General features: G+C 38.2%; 1 protein-coding gene across 1 annotated transcript; it reads left to right on the top strand.

Annotated features, from left to right (window-relative positions):
• Window positions 1-83: 83 nt before the first annotated feature.
• Window positions 84-18,586, top strand: PRKAA1 (protein kinase AMP-activated catalytic subunit alpha 1). The gene is made up of 9 exons (XM_032674576.1): window positions 84-257; window positions 5,641-5,782; window positions 7,013-7,106; window positions 8,361-8,505; window positions 10,222-10,309; window positions 11,201-11,425; window positions 12,742-13,228; window positions 13,626-13,752; window positions 15,465-18,586. Exons 1-9 carry the CDS (start codon window positions 125-127, stop codon window positions 15,707-15,709), a joined length of 1,686 nt encoding a protein of 561 aa, XP_032530467.1. The 5' UTR covers window positions 84-124; the 3' UTR covers window positions 15,710-18,586.
• Window positions 18,587-18,592: the final 6 nt, after the last annotated feature.

Below are 18,592 nucleotides of genomic sequence, written 5' to 3' on the forward strand. Positions count from 1 at the left end.
TGGTTCGTTCCCGGGCAACGCGGGCGGGCGCCGAGCGCCGGGTTCTCTTCCGGGTTCGGATGTGGGCGGGCGCTCTGTGGTTGCTCCTCCCCCGCCGGCTCTCCGACCCGGGCGGGCGGGCGCTATGCGCAGGCTCGGCCCTTGCCTCAAGATGGCGGCGGTGGCGGATAAACAGAAGCACGAGCACGGGCGGGTGAAGATTGGACACTACATCCTGGGGGACACGCTGGGCGTCGGCACCTTCGGGAAAGTCAAGGGTGAGCGGCCACAGCGGGGCCGGCAGGCGTTCGGCCGCCCGTCAGCGCGGCCCCGGCCCGCGGGAGCGCCTCTCGAAGCGGGAGTTGCGGGGGCTGAGGTGCCGGGGTGGGACTGGCGGTCCCGCAGAGGGAAGCGGTGGCTGGGGCAGAAACAGCTTCCTCATCTGTTTATGCGGAAATAGCCGCTAGAAGCTAAATGCTGCTGCATTTGTTTAAAACGGCGCCGGGCATGTAGCGAAAGTAGGGAGTCTTAGTTCTCGAGCTGTCTTTCATAGCGTTTTGCTGCAGAAAAGTCTCGATGTCCTTGTAAGGAGGGCAGTATTTCTCTCTCTACCAACAGAGAAATAAGCGTAAACAGGTGGGTCTGGGATTGTTGGATTAACCGGCAACAGAGCTGACTCACAGATACGGAAAGATTTTATGCTTAGTCTACTTGTCCAGTGGTTATCAAAGTTTTTCTCAGCTCAGACTTTAAAAACTTTACACCGTAGGGGTGTAGATGCTGTGCTAGTATATTTGAAGGCTCGTAAAAATAAAATAGAAGTTAAACTTACCCAGCACAGGTGGAAGAACTCTTCATTAGCTTATTCTCACTGTTCCTGCTGTGTTGCTTGTGAGAACTTCAGATATTGGGGCAAGGAATTGACAATATCTTTTTGCAAATGAGCTGAGTTAAGCTCAGTCTATATTGTTCATAATTTTTTTTTTTTTTACTTAATGGGTGCTTGCTGTTATAACCAGTAAAAAACCCACAGCTTTTTTTTCTTCAGTGTAGGTGTTCCATTGTATGTGTTCTGCACAAGCTCTTTCAACTGTTGGCATGTTCTGAAGATGTTACTAATGTATAGGAAAGAGGATATTTTTCTCTGGGAATGCAGTGGAAAATATTTTGAGAGCAGACGCCTTCGAATCTCTTTTTCAAGGCACTTGGGAGTAGTGACCCCTAACTGGCAGCTGGGATACCATTCTTTTCCTTGGGAATTTTCTTTCCTTAAGTAAAGAGAAAATAATATAGCCCAGAAGACAGGCATCAGGCTCTCCTTCCCCATGGAGGGACCATATGGTTGAGGGGAGGAGTCAAAGATGTCTTTGTTTTGGGGTTTTTACCCAGCACACTGCACAAAACTGAAATTGACATACCATCAATGTTTTAATATGCTCTTAAATTTAAGAGAGCTCTGTTTTACCCCTGCTTTTCTTATCCCTGTGTGATCTACTGTATTACTTTTGCTTTAGCTGTGTGTGATAAAGGACATTTTATTTATGATGCACTGATTTTCCTCCTGGACACACATTTAATACCAGATCTATGTTTTCCTCTAATTCTAATAATTTTGATATGGTTTCATCAATTGACATAATGTGAAAAACTGTAATAAATGTGTTCACTTCTTAAAATTCAGTTAGAATTGTCATTGAGCTCAAGTGATGTCGGGGGTCAGGCATATGGCTCCTTGAAAGTGGATGTTTAATTTTAACAACGATGGCAGCCTGAAAACATTGAAATGGAAAAACAGATTTTTACTTGGTAATTGTTGAATGTCTCATGTTGTCAGATGAATTCACCCTGCTGCTTACCGTAGATGCTAAAATGCCAAAAGTGAAAAGCTGTGAGATAGAAGAATATTGAACTTAAACCAACTATATGAGACACATTCTCATTGAAACTTTACCATGATTCAGTGTGAAACATCTATCCCTAAGGTTGTCAATTTTTTCTTTAAACATTGCTGTTGTTTTCTGCTGAAACCAAATGCAAACTTTTATTTCAGATATTTTTTGATTTAAAGTGAGTTTTCATAAAAGGAAGAGTATTCAGGCTTCCAGTGTTTCATACTGAGAAAACGAGGGGTGCTACTTCAGGCTGTAAATACACAATAATTGTTCCAGGCCTCTACATCTAAGTTATCAGTGCTAGTCTGTACAGACTGCAGACGTTACGAAAGTAGGTGGTGTTTATCAAGGCAACAATAAGGGACCTGGAAACGGACAGTGAAGATCAGTATGATATGTAATGTTGTGCAGCAGGTTGGCTTTGCACAGCGTGAACTACCGTTTGGGGTTTTTTTTATGTTAGTGAAAACATTTGTTTATCTCGTACTTTTAAAGGCTGCTTTCCTCTGAGCTTTGGGTTGGCTTTTTGGCCTATTGCAGAATTGTTTCATTGAATACAATATAAGCTTGTTCAGCTTTTTTTTTTTTTTTTTTGCTATTCACTTAATGACTGATACTTCTATTTCATGAGAATGTTGTATTTACTCTGGATGGCCTCATAATCAGTTTTTTCCAATTGAAGAATTGCTAAACTAGCTTAGAGACCCTTGCTCCTGCACTTCAACTGTTAAACGAAGTTGCTGCTGCGTTGAGACTGTCACTGTCTTGGAAGTCTTGCTGCTGTGCAAAGCCACAGTGAAGCTTGAAGGCAATTGATATTATCAGAGAATAAAGAAATACAGGGAGATACTAGTCTGTTAAATGAACTTTTTTTCGGAGATTGTTCTGAAGGGCTGGTAGGTAGTTGAGGATTAGGGTGATAAACATACCTTTTGGTTACTTCAAATTTGTTTGCGCTCCCTTTTATAAGGTAATGCGAAGTAGCTTTCAGAAGGATAACACTGACTGCTTATGTGTCTACATGGTGATATCATCTGAGATGATGCTTTCAGCTCTGTCCTAATCCTGAATTCAAAAGTGTCAGCAGTCTGTTACCAGTCTGTGTCTGACGTTTTACGTAACGGACACCTCGAACCATATCCAAGAAAACAGTTTTATTATATGATGTGGATGATTATTGAAAACTTGTATCCTAAAAAGTTAGATGTATTATAATTTTATATTGAATTAAAGGGAGGCAAAAATTACTGAATTTGAAATGTTTTAAGCAAGAGAACAGGCTTTTTGGGATCTTTCTGTACCAAACCAAACCACAGTGTGTTTTCGTTACAGTCATTTATTCAAAGTTGGCAGAGTTGAAGAAGCAGGAAATCTTGTTTTCTCCCAGTCAGTGAATAAAATTAAGGCTTGAGGCACACAACCTTAAAGGCTATGACACCTGGAATTGGTTTCAGTCAACTGCAAATGTTACTGTTTAATTACTTTGAATGAAAAATTTGTTTTGAAAAACTTTTTTGTGTGCCTTCCATATTGAACAAAGCTTGTAGCTAATAAATGACTTTATAATGTTTTTCTGAGTGCTAAGGAAATTCCAGTCTAACATAGACTGACGAATCAAAAATGGAACAAATTGGCTCAAAAGTGAGGCTTTATAGCATATATACAGAATCCTTTATACACATAACACAGAACTACATACATATACATGCTAAGCTGTAGAATTTGTCAGGTATATATACTACTTACTATATTAAACATGCACCTTGTAAAGCAAAGGAAGATGCAGATTCATTCTGATTTTTGGTTAGTTTCTGAGAAGCTGTTTCTTAGTAACAAAAACTAATGTTACATTTAAACCTACTGTTTAAAGACGTTTTTGAAGTACTTCTAGCTTAGTTCAGTTCCCCTTATGGATGGGCAGAGACCTTGTAATTCAAACGGAGGAGTTGCTTTTCTTATTTTTTATATTGAAGATTCTTTACCCCTTAAGGTTTTAACATAGGTGATATAATTTGCTGGATTGCTTTGAGACTTGAATCACATTTGAGCTGAAGAAAAGAAGAGGGTTGTGATTGCTTTAATTGTAGATCTAGTTCAAAGCAGATAATTCTCATACAGTTCCAGGCACTCACCTATCACTGCTTTGTGCTCTCTCTAGAACTTGTGATGGATGTGGGCTTTGTCCTGCATTCCTCAGCAGTGGAAATGTGCCTGCCCAGTACTATGGTTATTATGGAAATGTTTAGGTACTGGCTTCTGAATGAGGGGATATGTCTTTTCACCTTGAAGGCAGAGCCTTTCTGTGTTCTCAGGTACTAGAGATGTCTGAGTGCAGCATTGTGATGGTTCAGGGTCTTGGATAATCCACTACTGAGTTCCCTGCAGGAATTTAGAATGCTTTATTTACACAGAATAACTGCTCAGATGCTTGTCATTATGTTTGCCTCTGCTAAGAATTTCTTCTCACTTGCATTGGTGTTTAGCTCAGTATTGGGGCAAAGGGCAGCCGGAAGGTCTTGTGTTATGAATAAAGTTTGCAGGTGGGTGTTATTCTGTCGAAATTATCTGTTGAATGCAGAAGGAATTTTGTTTGTCACTGCTGTTTAATCACAGCTTCCCATGAATATATTTAAACAAAGCTTGAAGCCTGGGGCTTATTTAAGTTCTCAAGTGAGGGGAGGCACCCAGACAGTGTATTAGGCACAGGCCTGTTAGTAATGTCTATTCATGTGGACAAGGATGGACCATGTAGGTGTCCCTGTAATTTGGCTTATCTTCAAAACGTTGGAATCAGGGTGGCAAATAAATATGGTATATTTATAATTACTGCAAGCAGAAACCCTGCAGATAGTGCAGCTTTCTAGTGGAAGAGATATTAGCTTCTAAATGTTTTATCTGTGATCCAGTGTTGGGTTTAAGAAAAATATTCTTAACAACTTCCTTGTGACTACTTCCAATAGCTCCTGCAAAGTTTAAGTCTTAAAGAGGGGTAACTGATTGGGAAATATTTTACAGTTTAAAGAAAAATTAAACTCGTCAGATTCTTTTCCACTTCCAGGAATGTATGAGGTTACATGTTTGCATTGTTTTTCACTGTTACTGTTGCATTTCATTTTGTGCATTTCTGGTGACTTTTACCACTTTATATAGTAAAGCTCTGGTGTTAACTGCACAGACTGTGAGCTTATAGAGCATCAGACTGGTCCAAGGACAGATACATTTTTGTAGGTAAACTGATCAGATGCTCATAGTGGTAATTCAGAGCAATTGCTGAAACTGGCTTCTTGAGGGAGGGATAATATCGATTTCTTTAGTAGAGTGATCTCTGCAGATAAAGTTGAAGAGATACAGGAAAACATGTTTGAGTGGGTTACCAAGTAAGCCAAAAGCTTGGAGTGACTTATACAGGGAGAGAAAATGCTCTCTCTAATTAGCAAGGATGGCAGGGTTTCAGGATATGCTTTGTTTTTGGTTTTGTTTTTGTTTTTTTTCCAATATTGCAAAAAATGTAGTCATGCTGTGAGACTTCTGAGGGTAAGCTTCAATGTTTTTCTTACATAGACACATCTTCTAATGCTTGAATTGTGGACGAAGTTGGAGCAGGGCAGAAGAAATTACATACCATCTGATTTTCAACCTCCCTAAAGATAATGGGGATATGTGGAATGTAACACTTTAACTTCTATTTCTTGGTTACAGTCAAAATGGGCAAATAAGGTCTTTACTGAGCAGTTGAAAACCCTGACTAATACTTCCTTGTTTCTTGCAGTTGGAAAACATGAGTTAACTGGACATAAAGTTGCAGTGAAGATCCTGAACCGACAGAAGATTCGCAGCCTTGATGTTGTAGGAAAAATCCGCAGGGAGATTCAGAACCTCAAACTCTTCAGGCATCCTCATATAATAAAGCTGTAAGTTTTGTTTGCTGTAATCAAACATATTTAAGCAGTAATCTCACTGATCTGAAATATGTTTAAAGGGCAATACTACAAACAATATCTTGTCAAAAAAGTAACCAGCTTCAAAGTCTGCAGCTGTGCCCTCTGTAACATACTTTCACAAAACTTATCTTTCCTGCAGGCTGGACAGCTTCCCTTAGATCTTTGCTTAGAAATTCTTTGGACAGGTATATAAAAGGTAATGTCATGACAGATATTTCTAGTAGCATCCATCTCTGATTTTAGAGGCTACTTCATTTTTCTTTTTCTGTTTATATTTGATCTTTTTTTTTTCTGCTTAGAAAATGAGTTATTAAGAACAAATCTGTAAAGGTCATTCTTACAGTAGGTTTATGGTATTTTCTCAAAATGTTCTTAGTAATGTGCTGGTCAGTGATCTCTGTTTTTTCAGTGTAGATTGCTCTCAGGAAGCTTTTTCTGTATTTAAGAACATGCAGTTTGTTGTATGTGATTGATAATTCTAAAATCTTCAATATAGCAGCTACCCCATGTCTAAATGTGGTATTTACAGTATGCCTGTTTACATCTCTTAGTTTATCCATACTTCATCAGTGGATTTCAGAGTACAACTAAGTATATCCCAGAACAGACTCCTCATGTCTGGTCTGTGGAAACAAATTATAAAAGTAATTGACTTTCTTTTGACTGTAATTTCCTGCAAAGTTAACCTGCACCTCTAGAGTGTGGGTGACTTTCACTGTCTTAGTCACGATGGTGGTTTTTTTATTGGTAGAATCTTGATTCCCTACTGCCAGTGACAGATGCCATGTTTATGCAATCCCTTTAATTTGGCAACAGCTGTTACACTGAAGCTGAATTGCATTGTGTAAGATCAACTCACTCACTTCTGAAGTGGGTTAGTTTTTAGAAGACTATTGAGCTGATTTGTCAGCAAAATTGCTTGTGCTGCCAGTTAGAGTCCATGAATGAGTCCAAAGGACATAGCTGTAGCCAAAGCAAAATAGGAAGTGTCACTGCACCAATTGAAATATCAACATGAAAAATGAAAGAGGCAACAGTGAGAGGAAATAGCTTCTGAAACATATTGTCATTCCAGTAGCTGTAGATTGACTGAAAAACTATTTTAAAGTATATTTTTATCTGACTGTTTGTACAACTTTTAACTAAATGTAACTAGTCTTTTACTGAGTGTGTAGACTAATAGATACCTTCTATTATCAGGTACCAGGTCATCAGCACACCCACTGACATTTTCATGGTGATGGAATATGTTTCAGGAGGAGAACTGTTTGATTACATCTGTAAAAATGGAAGGGTAAGAAGTAATCCAACTTTGCAGATTGGTGACTTGCATTGTGTTATTGCTTTTGCAACATTCCTGTGTCACCCCACACTGAGGGGACAGACAAATTTGTTTTGGGTATCCTTGGCAGAATGGTACAATTAAAGGTTTATTTTGTCTACAGAATATTATGACTAGCACAGGATTTATGATTAGAGTGGCACAGGCTTTCAGTGAGCAGAATCAATGTAGTACAGTTTATAAATAGTTTAGTATGGAATTTCTAACACAACTTAACTTATCAAATCACCCAGACCCTCTGCAGATCTAAGCAAATCTTAATACATATTCTTCTGTGTCAATATAACAGTCACAGTCTAGACTTGAAAATCATATGAAAGAATACAAGTGACTCAGTTCTCCGAGGAAGCAGGGTATTGTGGAGGCATCTGTAGCCACTGAAAAGTCATGAGTCTCATTCCCACTTAGGATTTGTAACTGTTTGATGGTAAAAGACACTGCTCTGGCTCCTGTTGCACTTCCTTATTCCATGACAGAGTCATCACTGCCACGAGGCTGGCTGGTTGCCTGGGAACTAAAGGCTGGTAAGGAAGTGGGTAATCAGCCTTGCATCCAGGAATCTTGAGGCTGGTGGGGAGGGTAAGAAGTCTGGTTTGTCTGCTTGGTTCACAGGATCTTCAGGGCCTGATAATGAGGGAAGGAGCATAAACACATGACTCACTTGGTCACAGATGGCTGCTTGCCTCATAAAATGGAGTTATTAAGCTATCCTCATTATCAGGGGCTGAGACCGGGGGACCAGTCACACTTTGTTAAATGAAGGTGTGTTTTCGTGTATTCTGCTTTAATTTTGCTGTTATCAGTTAAAATACACTTTATGACTGTGTTTTGTTCCAAAACTACAAGTGGTTATGTGTTAACACATTTCAGATCTTTATGTGTGACTTTGTCATAGCATTTTTCCTCTTTACTAATATGTTAATTTTCAATGGCTGAGTACAAACTAGATTGATATGTATCTAGCTGGAGTAGCTGAAAACTGTTTCTTCAGTAAAACCCAGTATCAAAAAGCTATCAGTAGTAATTGTGCACTTATTACTGTCTTTAACTCTTAGAACAGCTTCTGTGAAAGCTCCTAAGTCGCTTCGAGAGACTGTATAGAATACTTCATTTAGTTGTTAGGGAAAAATTTCCTCTAGCTCATACAAATGAAAACAAGTTAACTTCCACTGTCTCATAATGGTTTAAAATCTTTGTCTTTTTTAGCTTGATGAGAAGGAAAGTAGGCGTCTGTTCCAGCAAATCCTTTCTGGTGTGGACTACTGTCACAGGCATATGGTGGTACATAGAGATCTGAAGCCTGAAAACGTGCTGCTTGATGCACACATGAACGCCAAGATAGCTGACTTTGGTAAGGATTTCTTTTTTTGTGTCTGATTGCATCTCTGGTGTTAGAACCTGTTAATAGCTATGGGAAACATTAATTAAAGTGTGTATCCTGGTGGTGGGACACAATACAAGAGCATCAAGAGTATAAATCTAAAGCAAAATAATGTTCCTGCACATCTACTAAACTTGTTTTCCTCTCAAGCTTGTTTTTCAAGTATTTTCTGTGACTGGGTCAAATTGTGAACTAATTTATTTGGTTTTCCTTAACAGTACTTTCTCTCAAATGCTAAATGAACTTAGTTCCTGACCTTTCCACTTCAGAACTCACTACTGTTGCCTGTCTTCACAATCCATAAAATGTAGGTGCTTGGAAGGACAGTGCAGGAGCAGTTCACCATCTTTAAGAACTGTGCACAATAATATAGTAAAAGAAACTAGTCCTCCTATTAAATTAGACTGTTGAAAGAAAAAGAAATGAAAGTGTAAAAGTAAAAATAAGAACAGTTAAGTCTTGCAACCTCCTGTGCTTTTTTGCTATGTATGTGCTTAACTAGTCAAAAAGCTTACTTTTCACAGCTGTTTGTGACATAGCTGCAGAGAAGCCTTGCCACTAGTCTTTGGAACTGTCTGAGTCAGGAACCCTTACCATATAAGCATAGTAGGGTATCTATGCTGCTATGTCATGATGATATATCTCATGTAGTCATAGTGGATAAGCCCTTGTAAAGTATTTTGAGTCTCCAGTGAAAGGTGCTAGGTAATGTTGAGTATTCTAAGTATGTTTTAAAATTATGGTGTTCAGCTATGGGCCCTGGGACTAGTACTGATTTCTCGTGTGTAGAAAATGCTGTAGGTGAAATGGCTTACATGGCAAAGGAATGAAGTACAGTAACTTAATGTCAGTAAAACTGTAGCACTCAGTTAATCATGACTAGTTAATAAAAGCTTTTGTGTATTAGGATATGAAAGCTAGTCAAACCGTACTCTTTCATCTCCACATACCACCACTACCCCACTGCACGCTCCCTGCTGCCCCATGAAAGGGCTTCCTTCTTGGAGACTGAGTTCTTTGGCTTATGGTAGTCTTGATCATGCAGCTTCTCTTGAAGAAACTAGAAGACATTTTCCACAGGTCTTAGACTTTACTGAGGGCTGGTGAATGAAGATGGTCTAGTTCTAAAGCAGACTTCAGTTGCTAACAGACTATCTAAAAACTAAATTCCTGAACTGCAGTGATTCCAGAACCAGCTGAACAGTGCAGCGGTTTAAACTGTGGTGAAGTCATGTTTATTCCTCAGCTCCCCTTAGAGAATTGTGGGAAATTCTGTGGTAGTGTCTTCCACTTCGGCGTTTTAGAAGCAAATGTGGTTTTTAGTACTTTCGTGTTAATGACCAAAGTCCTATCTTGCTATTCTGCTTCATCTCTCTTAGAGCAGCTTTGTTCTCTGTCATGCCTGTGTCATCCAAACTGAACTGGTTTTTGTCTTGGAATGAATATGTTTTCAAACATTATGGCAATAATGGATTGATGTTACTCAGATTTCTGGTAAACTAAATAGAGGATTATGTGGCACGGTCATATGAGAATTTCAGTAATTCCAAACAATGTTATTTCTTAACTGGGATAAATTTGTTAATTTTCTAATTTGATTTACTAGTGGTTTATTCTAGGCGGTATATGCAGTGTGAAATCGTTTTGCTCCCTGAATTTTTAGTAGTTACTCTTATACACTTTCAGGTCTATCAAATATGATGTCAGATGGAGAATTTTTAAGAACAAGCTGTGGTTCCCCTAACTATGCTGCACCAGAAGTAATTTCAGGAAGGTAGTTTCTTTTATATTGGATACATGTGTGCATGTACTTCAGTCATTTTGCTGCTTGATTCTAAAGGCTACAAAACTAGTTCAGTTGACAACCTTGATGCTGAGAAACTCTGGGCTGTTAGTGGTATTGATAATTTTTCATGAATGTTTAAAACTTCTGTGAACTAGCTTTGAATAATTCCTGTAAGGTAGAGCTGATGTTTGATGCCCCAAATCCAGTGTGTACAATATGCCTGAATTGGTTTAAAAATCTCATGTACAGCTCATACCTTGGAAGGAAAGGTGCAGATAGAGTTACAGGCAAAGCCTGCTGTGAGGTTGAGTGGCAGTGAAATACCTGCTGCAGAGCAGATACTCAGTCTGGAGGTAACTTCCCCTTTTGTGGACTACGATTGTCAAATCTGCTTTCAGCCAACTACCCTCATTTTGCCAGTTGTTGATTGGAGACCAGATATCTGTTTTACTCTGGCAGTAGCACACAATATGTGATGGGTTCTGCTATATGGACTTGTCTTAAAATTTTCAGCCTCGATTTGGGAGATAGGTGACTTCACACAGATTCCTCTAAGACATTGGTAACAATTTATGACATAGGCTGTTTTAATAGTAGATGCATGGTTTTTTTCAGTTTGCCATTGTTTAAAATTGCATTGTGGATTATTTTTATATAATAGAGAGGAAAGCTCTGTACTTGTGCCCTGTTACACATTAGAGGGGGAAGGACATTAAAGTTCAAGGGAGGCATGGCATAGAACTGAAATGGTATAGTACTTGCACATCAGTTGTCCTAAGTTAATGTGTTTTTAATTACTGTGATACAATGTAAGAAAGTTGAAGAAAGAAATATTTAAATGTATTGCACACAAATAACTAATAGTTAATCTTTTCACAGGTTATATGCAGGCCCAGAAGTAGATATTTGGAGCAGTGGAGTTATTCTCTATGCTCTATTATGCGGAACACTTCCATTTGATGATGATCATGTGCCAACCCTTTTTAAGAAGATATGTGATGGTATCTTTTATACCCCTCAGTACCTGAATCCATCTGTAATTAGTCTTTTGAAGCACATGCTGCAAGTGGATCCAATGAAGAGAGCAACAATCAGAGACATTAGGTAAAACTCTTAACTGATGTCTGATCACCAGATGATGGAATTACAATGGTGCAAATCTGGAGAGCAAAGAAATCATTCATACAGCTTGTGCATGTTTTTTAGACTTAGATGAAAAATTCAGCTTCTGGTGGTTTGGTTTTAGCTCTGACAGTGCTCATTTTCAGTGGACAATGAAATATCTATTGGAGATCACAGTAAAACAAATTATGTTATATATAGAAGTTCTGAGAAACTTTAGGTTTAAGACTGCCATAGCAAAGCTGTTTACCTGCAGAATGCTTTGCAAAAGTTACACTATATAGACTTCTCTGGGTAGAAAAAAATTGTCTTAGCTGTTAAGAACCACTCTTCTGTATTGTACAACTCTTTAATCTGATAATAAAAAAGTTGCTGAATAATGTTGGTTACAGAGCGTGGATGGATTATAAATCCTTAACAGTTCTGTTTAGAACAACTAAATAACAGAACTAAACTACTGAAGCAAAAGTCATCTTGTTTAGTAAGGAACAAAGAAGCTTCTCCTAAGAGGGAGCAGGGGAGGGAGTCAGGAGAGGCAGCCCTTTCTGCAGCAGAGCAACCATAAGAAGAGGAAGAGGAGGAGGAAGGGACTGAATTTATAAATGAGAGAGAAACCACCTGATCCCTATCCCTAAATTATCTGGGAGATAGCAAAAAGATTTCAGCCATCAACCAGGTGAGGAAATTCTCAGCTGGTTACTCCAGTGCTGGGATGTTGGGGCCAAAAGTCAGGAATTAGAGGGTGAGGAAGCCTGGCAGCTGGGATCCCTTGCTTGGGATAAGGCCATTGACAACAGGATTGTAAAAGGATGAGGAGTCTTCAGTCTTTGGATGTGAAGAAAGGTATCCTTTCAGAGAAGGTCTTGCAAACTCCCTAAGAAAATGGACCATTACTGAAGGAGGTATATCCTGTATCTGAGAGAATTAGCTGTAGTGGAGGTGATCTGTAGCAACCTGGATGACAATCATGTATCCAAAGACTGGTGAATATAATTTTATATAAAAAGCTGGTTGATGAGTTATAGAAAAATATTTTTGGAGCTCAGGTAGTTGAAAACCTTACAGTGAAAAGGATTGGGGTTTTTTCAGTCTCTTGCAAAATGTCTACTAAAATCTTGTGCAGGCGGTGGTTAACTTTATGTGCTGTTGTTGTATTTCCTGTGTTCCAGGGAGACTTGGACTGGCAACTGTGATTCTTCTTGTACAGACTAAAATGAATTTTATTTTTTAAAAGACTTTCATGTTAAAAATGTTTACGTTACTTACATGCACTCAGAATTTTTTATTTTTAATTCTAGGGAACATGAATGGTTTAAGCAGGACCTTCCAAAGTACTTGTTTCCTGAAGACCCATCATATAGCTCTACCATGATTGATGATGAAGCCTTAAAAGAAGTGTGTGAGAAGTTTGAGTGCACTGAAGAGGAAGTGCTAAGTTGTCTATACAGCAGAAATCATCAGGACCCTTTAGCTGTTGCTTATCACCTCATTATAGATAACAGAAGAATAATGAATGAGGCCAAAGACTTCTACTTGGCTACAAGTCCACCAGATTCTTTTCTGGATGATCACCATCTGTCTCGCCCTCACCCTGAAAGAGTGCCATTTTTAGTAGCAGAAGCACCACGTCCTCGCCACACTCTTGATGAGCTGAATCCACAGAAGTCAAAACACCAAGGTGTGCGAAGGGCTAAATGGCACTTGGGGATCCGGAGTCAGAGTCGACCAAATGATATCATGGCTGAAGTTTGTCGAGCAATTAAACAACTGGATTATGAATGGAAGGTAACAAAATAGAGGATCTTTACAGCAAACAATACATTTTTGTTTGAGCTGTGTAGTTACATAGCCCAGAGGTCTGAAACTGTATTTTTGCATACTGGGATATGATCTCATGTGCCTGTGCTGTGCAAGAAGGGTTTGGGGAGAGGCTGTTCATGCTGACAGGAAAATAAGTTGTGCTAACATGTCTAAGTTTTCTGTTGGGGCTGTAGGAATATTTTTTTTTTCTGTTGGCTAAAAAAAAACCAAAACCAAAACCCACACAAAAAAAACCCACAACCCACAAATCCAACAGGTAAGCTTGTAATCGCTTGATAAATACTAGTGAGTTGACATGACAAAAACAACATGCAGTGATTTGCAAGCAGTTCTGGCTATTGACTCATCTCCTTTGTACTAGGTTGTAAATCCATATTATCTGCGTGTTCGAAGGAAGAATCCAGTAACAAGTGCATATTCCAAAATGAGTCTACAATTGTATCAGGTGGACAGCAGAACATACTTACTGGACTTCCGCAGTATTGATGGTATGTGAAGAATTACTTAAATTAATTGAGTTGTAAAGGAAATCATTCTAAATGCAAACATAATTTATTTACTTAGAAGTGTTGCCCTTTATTATTTTAAACCAATCTAATCTGTATTAGTGTTTCTTTATTCTTTCCTGATCTAGTGTTCCTTTTTTTTTTTTTTTTTCCTCCTTACTGAACTATGTTTATTTCTACCCGTGAGTTTTCTACTTTGCCCTTCAAATTTTCTTCCCGATTGTGCTGAGGTATCAGCTGCCAGGTAGAGTCAACCCACCAGTGCTAATGGTAGCTAAAATCTGAGACAGGAATTGTATGCTTGCAGTAACTAAAGTCTTGAAAACATTTGATCTAATCTGTAGAAAGAGATATTTTATAGAGTGGCAGTAGCAGACCATCAAATCCTGGTTGGATGTCTTCCTGGAAATGAGTGGAGAAGCTAATAAACACTGACCACAATGCTTGTTTATGGGCATAGCAGAATAAAGAAAAATTACGTACAGCCAGTGATGTAGATGACTAGCCTAGGAAAACATTGCATTGAAAAAGGATTTATTGAAGTGTGGCTTCATTACAGCATAGGATGGCTAAGACTGTGTCCTATGACACAGTCATGGGACATCTGATATGATGGGAAATCTGATATGATTTAGCCATACAGTTCTTGCCTTGTTCCTTCTAACAGTACAGGTACTTGCTTAGATCTAGTGGTGCTTGACTGAAGGGACCAGTAACTGTCCTGTGCTAATTTACTGCAGTATAGGACAAATGCCATCCCTTTTGGAGAGGGGATGACTGCTTAGAGCCATGCAGCTGGGGGAGAGCAGCCTATACTACAGTCCTGGTTTCAACTCTTAAGGAAATACAACCCAAGGTCATGGATTTGTCATATTTCTTCCAAGAGGGAAGCTGATTTGATGTTCCTTTCTCTCCACCATGGTTAACTGTTCTCTGTTCCACTTAACAGTTTGTACTTAAAAATAGCTTTGTGTAAACAGGAGAGATTGCCTTGTCACTTATTTGTCCTGAAATAACTTTGCAGGTGCCAGGGTAGAGTCAAGTTAATGTTCAGTATTTAAAGTAAGAATTAGAGATGCTTCATCATTACCACTAAGAGGAAACTATTTCCTCCTTATACTGAAAGTAAATGTAAGCTGCTGCAGTACAACATTCTAGGTAAAAAACTTCCAGAATTGAAGGATAAATTAATGCAGATGCTAGCGATTAATTTAATATACTAATCATAATAAAATCATAATAAAAATACAAATAATAACAATGTATAAATACTCAAATATAAAAAAATAAAAATAAAGTGGATGCAAGCAAAAAACATCTACAAAACATTTGAACTATTACTGAACTTAATCTTTTGCTATCTTGTTTTTGTTTTAAGTAACCTAAACTGAACTATTAGCTGCTGAAATAATTTCATGAAAAATATGGCTGGTGCAGATCTAAACTATATGTAAATGGTTGTGGACCACAGTTTAGAGTACAGAAATAATTAGCGTAAGGACACCAGCTTTTGTGTTACTATGTATTTAAGCTTTTATTTTGTATCAAATATACAGTTTGCAAAAGCTATTTATGTATTAATCAAGATTTTAAAAGACAAGATTTGGAAGTGTGAGAAGGGGAAGGTATTTGCTTTTCCTATAACTAATTTGATACTGATTCCCAATTTTCCTCCTTTCTTCTCTTGCCCCCAGATGAAATTACTGAAGCAAAGTCTGGGACTGCAACTCCACAGAGATCAGGTTCTGTGAGCAACTACAGATCTTGTCAAAAAGATTCGGATGCTGATGTGCAAGGAAAATCTGCAGATACGTCCCTTACCTCATCAGTGAACTCTTCGCTTGACTCCTCCACAGCTGACGTAACTCCAAGACCAGGGAGTCATACAATAGAATTTTTTGAGATGTGTGCAAATCTGATTAAAATACTTGCACAATAATTTTGAAGATGGGCTTATTTCTTTTATAGCAATAAGCATGCCTAAATCATAGTCAGATGCTTCCAGTTATAATCAAGTTAAATTAACTAAGGCGCTGAAAAAGCTAGCCACAATGCAATTTGCACGGGGATCAAAATTAGTATGGGCAGTTAGCATGTATTATTTTGAAGCTGGAGTGAATTTGGATTGCCTGCTGCCCAATGGCATAACACAGGTACAGGAAATAACATGCCCTTTGGGTAGTGTTTATAATATTTTACATTGAGTGCACATTAGCCTGCATATAACATTTAAATTAGAGGGACCTCCTTGCTTTTTTCACTGGTAATACATATATCTGATGCACTGTAGGTAAATGTACACTTACTAGTTCAGTGACCCAAATATGACTTGTTGGTCACCTTCTACAGTTGTGACTCAGTTGGTCAGAACTATCATTAACAGTAATGTGTTAAAACTGCTATGTTTCTTCCCCCTTATTTGACAGTAAATAATAAAGACTAGTTTGATATGTTACAATGTACTATTTCTAACAATACATTTTATTACATGCATGCAAATCCAGCCAGTTGGAAATGTGGGCAGGTGCTCTGTTATGTACTGAGGGTGAAATTCTGTTGGCAGTGAGTAGAACGACTGAGTCCACAACAGCGGTAAGAGACTTAATGCTGAGAAGACTTGGCACCCCATGGGCTAAATGAAAATGTTGCAGTGTGGAGAACTGTGAGCAAGCCCCGGGTCTGTGCATATACCTTAGTGTGATAGTAGCACGGCAGCTCCTACTGCAGGCTGAGAATCCTTTTTATTAGAAACAGTTAAGGGCACAGCTTAAGGGCTGTTTCATGCTATTCCAGAATCTGAAATTGGCAGTTTTTTAACATACAAGTTTATACTTTGATACAGCTGGTTATCACATGTTAACTTAGGATATACTGCGTAGTGTTCGCTTTGCAGTTAAAACTACATATACAGGTTTTTATTTTTTCCCAGGCTGCCTTAATAGCAAACTTTGCTATTTAATGTAACTGAATTAGTCTGACTTCTCAATTGAACATTGAAAACTGATCATAACAACTTGAGTGCTAATATTGAGAAAGTTTTCAATAGTAAATCACAATTACCCATAACAAAAATCTTTCTGCATTTACGGTTTTTGCAACATTTTAGGAAGAAAATTGAACTTTATATGTTAAAATGGCAGATAGTACTTGTACCTTTAGCCTCTTGCAAATTGGATGTAATTAGCCACAGTTCCATTTTCATCTAGCCCTTATTAGACATAAACAGTCATAAAATGTTTAGGTTTGCATTCAAGATTTAATGTTCCCTTCAAAATAATCTTCATGACCTACTAAGTTTGAAGGGAGAGGCTGGAAATCCAAGCATTACTATGAGCAGTGAAACCTGGACTCTTCAAATGGATGGCAGTTCTTGCCAATGACTGAGATTTTATTCATGGGAGACTGCTAGCTACAGATTTAAGAACAGTTTAATCCTGGCCACCTGGCTTCAGTCCAGAAATTAATGTTTTGAATATGCACAGAATCTGAAAAAACCACAAAGCTGCTTTAAGCCTAACTGCTGTAACTGTTCTGAACTGGGCGATTGAGAGGTCTGTCTAGTAGGTGGGTACAAGTTACAACTTTATTTCTTTATCCTCAAGTGTCACATATGGTCTCTGTAGGGACATTGCCTGTATCACTGTACCTCAAAGTGGAACATAACGTTTTGCATTTAAACTCCCAAGGTTCAGATGTCAATATGAGGGACCAGTTCCAAATCTTACAATAAAGTCCTGTTTTTAGTCTTTGAAGAATTGGTTCTGGTGTACTGAATAAATCAGTGTTCATTTTTGTAATCCTTTTATTTCGAAATTACTAAATATTGCACTTGTAGAAACACTACAAACGCACAGGTTTTTAAATTGCAGTAATTCCTCTTCTGGAATTGGTTTGGGATCACTTACATATGCTAAACTATTTATAAATGCTATCTGCTCCTTGTAATGCTGACAACAAATGCCAGGTGTCAAGGTGCAAATAGCTTTTAATTTTTTTATACCTTTTTGGCCCTCTTGTGCATTAAGACAACCACGTTTTTTCCTTAGTTTCAGTAATTTGGAGGTTAAAGCAGGTTTCTGGCAGAAGTGTACAATATGCGTATTTTAAATAAAGTAAATTTTTATTGGTATGGTGGATCAGTTTTGATGGTCAAAGGTTTTCTGATTGAACCGAGATTTTTATAGGGAATGGGAGGGGTAGAAAGGGGCACTAACAACCTAGTTGAACCCAGTTGCCTATTGTGTGACTTTCCTATGCTTTGTAGATCTTGCCGTTGAAATTGCTTTCTTCACATGTTCCTATTGATCTTGCAGACCCTTTAGCGTTGCACTAGAAGCTGCCAATAGGCTGTGAAATGGAACTTCACTAGAGAGTTGCCAGAGTTGTAAGGAGGCAGCTTATGCAAATACACAAATTGGTCAAGTGTGTTATCTGTATTCCCAAGCATACTCCTTTTGGAGTACAATGAATTATCTTGCCTTTGTATTGTAACTTTTTCAATAACATGGATGAACCTGACTGTCCATGTGCAATATAACTCACTAGGTAATGGATAAAAATTCATCTTGGTTGTGCAATATTAAAAAAAAAATTTCATGTTTGTCTTGATATTAGTGTTTAATACAAACTTTGAACTAAATTTTATTTTACCAGTTGATTACCATTGTAAGATATGAAGTCCTATTCTTTAACAAATATGTGCCTACTTCCTCTGTTAATTTCTTTTGACAAAGCTGAATGACAAAAATGCTTGTTTATAACTGTGTAACTTTTTAAACTTTCAAAACTTAAAACCAAGTAAACATAAAATACTGAACCATCT

This window comes from Chiroxiphia lanceolata, chromosome Z, assembly GCF_009829145.1.
Source record: "Chiroxiphia lanceolata isolate bChiLan1 chromosome Z, bChiLan1.pri, whole genome shotgun sequence".
In the NCBI taxonomy this organism is placed as follows: Eukaryota; Metazoa; Chordata; class Aves; order Passeriformes; family Pipridae; genus Chiroxiphia; species Chiroxiphia lanceolata.